Source organism: Otolemur garnettii, unplaced genomic scaffold (assembly GCF_000181295.1).
Source record: "Otolemur garnettii isolate 467f Iridium unplaced genomic scaffold, OtoGar3 scaffold00095, whole genome shotgun sequence".
Classification (NCBI taxonomy): Eukaryota; Metazoa; Chordata; class Mammalia; order Primates; family Galagidae; genus Otolemur; species Otolemur garnettii.
Genome location: NW_003852490.1, coordinates 4,385,829 through 4,393,625, shown reverse-complemented (window position 1 = coordinate 4,393,625; position 7,797 = coordinate 4,385,829). Strand labels below are relative to the sequence as shown.

The window sequence follows — 7,797 nt, the reverse complement described above, 5'->3', positions numbered from 1 at the left end:
CCTGAGCAACACGAAGACCCCTATCTCTACTAAAAAGGTGCTCATAGTCCCAGCTACATGGGAGGATCACTTGAGCCCAAGAGTTTGAGGTTGCTGTGAGCTATGACACCATGGCACTCTACCCAGAGTGACAGAGACTCCGTCTCAAAAATAAAATAAAATAAGTGAACAGAGACAAGTTAATTGTCCATCTTTGGAAGTACACATCAAGAAGTTACTAGCAGGTATAAAAATTTTGATGAACATGTACACTTACTGACGAGATTGGCCTGTGGTGGGTTGTTCAGTCAAAGAAGCAGGTTACCAAACAGCAAGGGCAGCGGCCTCTTTTCTGTAATTGTGTATTGCACATGACAACAAGTGTGTAGAAAAAGAGATGCAACTCTATATACCAAAACCATCGACTAGTAACTGCTGGATACAGGATAATTAGTGATTGCTTGCTATTTTTAGCATATAACCTTTTACAGTATGCCTGTGTTCGCCTTGTACCTAGAAAATAAAGATGCTTCATGTTTGTGTCAGATAATTGGAATGAAAACAAAAGGAGTCAAAATCTGCAGATTGATCCAGTTCCGAAAGAAACCAGTACTCTTCCAAGCTATCACATCTCGTGCCCTCCAGGACACTTGTTATTTTCCCTCAGCTGGTTTTTACATCTCTCTCCTTCCCCACCACCGCAAAAGCTTGCATTACTCTTCCCTTTTTTAAAACCTTGCCTCAGAGAAATTGCCCAATAAATAATGAATGCTGAAGTGCATTTGGTTCTCTCTCAGAGTAATTAAAGATAACCCATTGTGTACCTCTAAAAACGACTGAAAGCGAATGCTATTTGCTCTGATACCGTGTTAATGCAGTTCAAGCAAACTGTTAAATGTTAAGTGACACCTTTGAGGGGAATTATCGTAAGAAGAATGGAGTGTAAGGGAATATGTAAAAGATACTTGGATAATTGTAAGATACAAGGGTTATTATTACCTGGTATGTTTAGTCAGTGTTTAAAGTTAAATCCCTTTTACTTTTCCATTTCAATGCTTCCTCCAGGGCAGGTTCAGACCAAGCAAGGACAAAGCTTTACCTTGGTTCCAACCTTGGCAATATCTTGCTAGTTTGGATCATGGAAAGAATGAGAACAGTTAGCTTAAAATTCATGCTCTGACCAGTTGGATGTTCTTACAGATCTGTGGTCCACCACCACCTACACAAGCAGCCAGAACAGGCCAGGAGCCAATCCAGGTGAGACTTGAACTCTTTCTGCCTACTGATGAAAGTTAAGCTTGTTCACATGGGTTCGCCTTTCCAAATCCTTGCCATTTGACTTAGATTTGGATGGAGACCATTAAACCAATTGAGCCAACAGAAGATACTGCTGAGGGTCCAACTTGTAAGGAAACTTGTAGGAAGAGTGAGGAGTCTTTTAAGTGAGCAAAGTCTTTATCTTTTCTCCTTTCCCTTAAAGAGAATTTTATGGACATTGTAATAGAAATTCCTGAGGATTCTGTAACCAGGCTTTTATAAACCTGAAAAGGGGTACTCTCTGGGGTTTATTCTTAAGCAACTAGGGTGAAAGAGTGAGGAGAATTTTTATCATCTCCCAGGAAAGGGCTTTGCTTTTTTTTTTGTTTGTTTGTTTTGTTTCGTTTTGCTTGCTTGAGTACTTCCATAATTCAGGGGCTAGAAATATAGCTTCCAAGATTCATCCATGGATTCTGACTCCCCCGGGCATTCTTCACTTCTGTGTGCCCCTTAACCATTTAGCCCAAGAACTAAGAATCCTGCAAATTCTTCTATGATGCTGTTGAGGCCTGCAAAGGTGAGACAGAAAAATCGAGCAGGGTGAGATGTTTTCTACAACCTCCGCTCAGCTCAAGGCCAGATCCATGAGCTGATCGACTTGGTGAAGCTTCGAGCACTAGGATCAGAGATCAGGAGCCACAGTGGGAAGTGCTCAGGTCTTCCTCCTGCTGACCTGGGGGACATTCCTCTGCCCTCCACGAGTTCTTAGGAACTGCGGGTTCTGTGTTGCTTTGGTACCACATTGGAGCAGAGGCTGCACGGGGTGCAGTGGTCAGGACTAGCAGCTTTCATGAGCTTCACAGTTGCACCTTTGCCAGCAGACATGCTGTTATCCTGGACGAAAGGGCTTAAGAACCAGAACAGCAGGTAGGGCGAGGACTCCAAGGCCATCTCGGGCCTCAGTCAGCCCCTGGGACTGTTCGGGAGGCCAAGCCACAGGGTACTGTTTCCGCTTGCCCCTTGGCCAGGATTTCTGCCTCCTTTACAATTCCCAAAAGTCGAGCCAACCACAGAGAGTTCAGCAGACTTCCAAGGAAAATCTGAGCTGGGGTCACTTTTAACAGGGGCAAAATCAGGGCAAGAATCAGTGTGTGTAAATCAGCTGATCTTGTGTGCCCTCAGGTATCCCGAGGCAAGATGCTTCAGGAGCTGCCTTCCAGAAACCTGTTGGAGCAGATGTCAGCCTGGGTAAGCTGCCCGCCGCCTACAGTCCTTGCTGCCTGGGAATCTGCCCTGTGGCATCTGCAGATAGACAGACCTTCACACACTCTGCATTTGGCCTTGGCAGCTAAACACCAGGTCACCAGGGTTTGGAGGAATGCCAAATTATTTTAACCTCCAGAAAATGTCTCTTAGATCTGTTCTCAGTGTGTTCAAGGAAAAAATCTCTGTCAACTCAGACTGCCAGGGGCTGTCATGACTTTATGTGCCCTTGAGAGGTTCCCTACCTAAGCAGCCTACCCCTCCCTGGACCAGCCTCTGGGCTAAGATGCAAACAGCCAGACATACCATATGAACCACATAGGGAATGGGAGGTGATTAGAAGGAGATACTTTATTACCATTTTTTGTCTCCGATTTGTGTACCACCGGACAACATTGGGTGTGTTTCAAGGTTGTGTATGCTACAAACGTTTGGCCTCATTCCCTTCTCTAACCTCACCAGCCTCCAGTTCGACAGCTCTGGGGGGCTCTGCTCTTCTCCACGCGCCTTCGTGTCCCTGCACAGGTGTCCATAGTTCCCTTTTTGCCCTCACATCCTACCCATTCTTCGGCTCTTTATTATCCCTGCAACGTTGCTCTGAGAGCCTCGGACCCTCCCGGGACCCCTCAGCAAGTCCTGGCCTTGGTGGTCTCTCCTCACCCACAGGTACTCAGACCTGAGTACTTATGACGTCCCATCGTGGCTCCCGCTGGGGGCCACACTGTTCACACACCCTGAGTAGGTAGGACCATCTGGGGTTCTCAGATACCCTCCCCTTGGATAGAGTCACTTATCTCAGGCAAGTCACCCGGCTGCTTCAGCTATAACATCATCAGCTCATAGAATTGGAAAGAAATGTGTAAAGTACATCTTGTCTAATTTCTCACCGAAAAACGAATCCCTTATGGCGTGCCAGACAGAGGCTTTTACCCTATGTCAGAAAATTTCATAGTGGTAGGAAATTTGCCAGCTGCTTCATTTCGTAGGTGGCAGCATTAGATATAACCCCCAGAACTTCAGCTCCTCACGGTTCTCAAAGTGGGGTCTGAGGACCTTGCTTCCAGGGATTCTTCAACGTTCTCCCTTCTCTGACCAGGTCTGCAGGAGGACAGATTTTTCTCCACATGCTTAATAAAAATGATACATCGTAACCACTTGCAGGAGCTGGCATCAGATTCCAGCTGTCTTGTATTATGACATAGAAGAAATTGGCCACTCCTGTTACTGAACTCTTTTTGTTTTAGAAGTTATGTTTTTTAATTTAACAGTGGCATTTGTGTTAAAATATAATTGTTCTGTTATTTTTTAATGAATTAATGGTAAGCAAATTTCAGTTTCACATGAGAGCGTGCATAGTTGAATTTCTAAATGATGAAAATCAATTGCTATAACCCATACAAACACAAGCTCTTTGGGGTCTTCAACAATTTTTTAAGAGCAGGAAGAGGCTGAGACTCTTTGAGAGTCTCTCAAATTTGAGAGTCTTTCAAGTATATGAAGCGAGGCCTCATGTTTTCCTAGATGTCTCATCTTTTCCAGGGTAAACATCTCCAGTCTCAGAATAGATCCTTCCCTGACTTGGCCGTACCCCATCTACCAGCTCTACAGACTGGTGCTGATTCATAGAACAGGACCCAGAGCAGAGCACAACACTCCAAGGGTCACATGCCAGAGAACTGCCTCTCATGTCTTAAGTACTCTGACTCCACTAAAACATCCCAGTTCCACTGGGGGGAAGCCTTGTCTCACCATGCGCTTATCTGCTGCTGAACTTGCAATGGCAGAAGTCCCCAGGATTTTCTCTCTTGTATTTCCGTAGAAGCAGGTCACCCCAATCCTGTCCACATGCAATTGAGGTTTTGATCCCAAGGTGGAATATCACACATATCTCCATTAAATCCTCCCTGGCTTGAGGATTTCTGGCTCTTAATTCTGTCGTTTTATATGTTAACTCTCTTTCTGATCTTTCTGTCATGTATAAAATTGATAAACGTGCCACCTGTCTCCATTCCTGTCACTGATAAAAATATATCGCATGGGACCACAGAATCCTGTAATCCCCATTAAATGCCTCTTTTGTGTTTAGCCCAGCACATGTTGGATCTAAGGATGTTGGGCTCAACTTTTCATCTCCACCAGGCTTATGACCCATGAGTAATGCCTTCTGCCCACAGATATAACTTCACACCGCCCGCCCCAGTTTAAGCCATCACTCTTACTGCCGGGGAACTGTTATTTAATTTTCACAAATATTTATTGAGTATACTACATGTCAGATACTGTGTTATGTCTTAGAACTGCAAAGTTGAATCAAATACAGTAGAATCTCCATAGTTGCCCACCTCCCTACATTGATCATCTCCTTACACTGACCAAATTTGCATAGACCAGACATGCACTACATATATATATATCAGTACAGTAGGCCTATATCCTTATGTTGACCACCTCTGTAAGATGACCAGTTGGTTACAGTACCTTGGGTGGTCAAATTGCAGAGGTTCTACTGTATTTCCAAATGCTAGAATTCTGCGGCTGGAGCTTCAGCCTTCACAGGCCCACGTTCTCCCCCTGTAAAACCATCAGCAGTGCCACCACCTTGTACACATGGGGCAGGGGCCAATAGCCTGACCTCCTCCCCTTCTCCCAGGGTGCTTTGAGTTGCAAGCAGTTTCTGCTTATTTCTAGGGAAGGTAGGGATAGCAGGCTCCTGAGACATTAGGTTAGAACTGGGTGACTTTTCCTTAGAACTAACCCTCTTGGTTGGCTTCATGGTTTCATGAGTTCTTTGTGAGTCAGGTAAGTTTCACTGGCCTGGTAACCTCACCAGGGTGTTAATGTTGCTGTCAGGTTCCAAACAAATACCCAACACCAGGCCTTGAAAGGAACCCATTTGTAAACCTGGGGTTGCTTCACCAGCGTGATGGCTAGTGCCCTAGATCCTAGAGTGTCCACAGCCTTCTCTGAAGCCCTTGAGCGATGCACTCACTGCCAGCATGGCAACACCTTCAGCACAGCCGCAGCACCCGCTCTCTCATGCCCTTTCTCATGCTACCATGAAAAGAAGCCCTCCCAAGAGGCTCCAGAGGTCTGCTGCCCTTTAGACTAATGCTTCCTCCTAAAAACTGCACCCCAGGGGAGTCACAGGGGTGAAACCAAGGAGCTGAATGGTCACCTGGGCTCTGTGTCACAGCTCCCACTTGGGTCCCATGCTGGTGACTTCTAGATGTGCAAGAGAACAGAAGAAGCTGTAACCACCATCACCAGGATTTTAGGGGAAGAGTGGTTCTGCACACTCTTGAAGACTTAGATACATTAGTGTGAGTTACAGGTGGCTGTCCAGGCTCCCTCTTCAGGGGCCTAAGTGCCCCCAAGATGCAGAAGTGATGACATCCTTGGTGTACCTCAGTGATGGGACAGAGAGTGGGCACGTGCAGGCTCTGGAGCCTGCCTGCCTGGGTCAGAGTTTCCTCACCTGCAAAATGGAGTCAGTGTTTTGCCTGACTCATAAGGTCATTGTGACAATCCATATAAACTGCTCAGTCAGTGCCCGTCACTGAGCAAGCTCTCAAGAAATGTTGACAGATTCTAGTCTAGGTTTTTACCATAGAAATCTTTCGAAGCCAATAATTCTCTTAAACCTGACTGCATCTGCGAGATAGTCAAGCAAGGATCATCACAAAAATAATAAGTCCCTGTTTTTTAAAGAGCGTCTTATACTTTTCAGAGTGACTTTATACACATTTACCTCCTCTGAGTCCCCTCCATGTGAGGCAGGGGGAGAAAAGTCTTTATGACCTCAGATCTCCACCAGGAAAAACTGTAGGTGAACCACAGAGAAGGAAGGTGAGTCCTTAGCAGACCCAGGATGGGTCTTCTGACCTCTTTTTTCCCCCAAATACCACCTTGTTCCTCCTTGGCGCCAGAATACAAATGTTCTTACAAATTTACTTCTCATTACCAGCAAGTCCAAAAAATACCAAGTCTCAGCTGTCCAAATATTTTCCAGCCCTCAGCTTTTGGATCAATGTAATTTGGGTCAAACTTGTCCCAAACAAAATGAAAAGTGCCATTACTAGACCGTCAGGTTTCCAGGTTCCCAGAGACATGGAGATCCCTGATGTTGGGGGGGCTGTTTTTCTACTGATAAAGTAATAGAGTCTAATTTTCATGACAGTCAAGGGTGCTTGGGCAAAAGAGAAAAAAAGAAAAGAAAAGAAAAGAAAAGAAAGCAACCTTGGGCAAAAATTGAGAGAAACCACCAGCATTATTTTCTAAGAAAAAGAACAAAGTATGTGTTTTCACCAATAGATGGCGATAGAGTAAGACTAAAGAAGGAGAAGGTTTAAACATAAATCCTAAATACTTGTATTTTAAATGTGGAGACCATCTCACCCAATCTGTTTCTGTTATTTACAATGAAATTAAGGTTCACAGAGAATACGTGACTTGCTCAAGGTCACACACCTGGTTAATGGCTGAGCTAGATTAAACACAGGCCTCACCATTAAACCAGAATGTGCAAGAGCACAGATTGCCTTTCAAAACTGCCTGGCATCGTAATCACATAAAGAAAAATATCACCTTTTTTGAGTGTGTTAATAATTTCAGTCGGCAGTCTTGCTTAAATTATTAGCAAAGCTGATAGCCTTTAAGAAATAAAACAGCTGATCATACTCTCAGGCTTCTGAGCTGGGCGGGGAGGGGAGTGCAGGAGAGAGGCGGGAGGGAGAGAGGGACAGGGAGACAGCCATTTCTGTGTCCTCAGGAGACTTCTTAACATGTTATGCTGTCTCTGCAGCCTCCCAGCCATGACTCCCCCAAAGAGATTAGGGAATACTGGGTAGGACTCTCCCCACTACTGCCCTTTCACTTTAGCAGCACTGGTTGGCAGGAGAGGGCGTTAAATACCTTATTTCACTTAGAATCCAGGTGGGACTTTGCTCTATTCTGCTTGAGAACTCAGTGAGGGGCAGTGCCTGTGGCTCAAAGGAGTTAGGGGACCCGCCCCATATACCGGAGGTGACAGGTTCAAACCCAGCCCTCAGCCAAAAAAAAAAAAAGAGAGAGAGAGAGAGAACTCAGTGAGCCCTGGAACCTCAGGAAATAAGTAAATTGCCAGGTCCCTGAATGGGGTCACATTTGTTCCGTGTAATTCCAAGAAAGAGAATTCAGAGAAACAAGTGGGACAAATGTACCTCGGATAATACAGGCACATACTGAGTGGTAAATTAGTGTGAACGGCAGGTGAGTGGGTGCGAGGAGACAGAGTTAGGGCAAAATGTTTCAAATGGATAC

General features: G+C 45.2%; 1 protein-coding gene across 5 annotated transcripts in view; it reads left to right on the top strand.

Annotated features, from left to right (window-relative positions):
* The window catches only part of VIT (vitrin), a 118,252-nt gene that overhangs the window by 79,549 nt on the left and 30,906 nt on the right, over nucleotides 1-7,797 (top strand). For 3 of the 5 annotated variants that reach the window (XM_003795693.2, XM_003795691.2, XM_003795690.2), the window contains exons 8-9: nucleotides 1,180-1,236; nucleotides 2,419-2,484. In XM_003795693.2, the coding sequence (XP_003795741.2) occupies nucleotides 1,180-1,236; nucleotides 2,419-2,484 (123 nt within the window). The remainder of the gene's footprint in view (nucleotides 1-1,179; nucleotides 1,237-2,418; nucleotides 2,485-7,797) is intronic. The other 2 variants (XM_003795692.2, XM_023516659.1) reach the window with 1 other exon arrangement.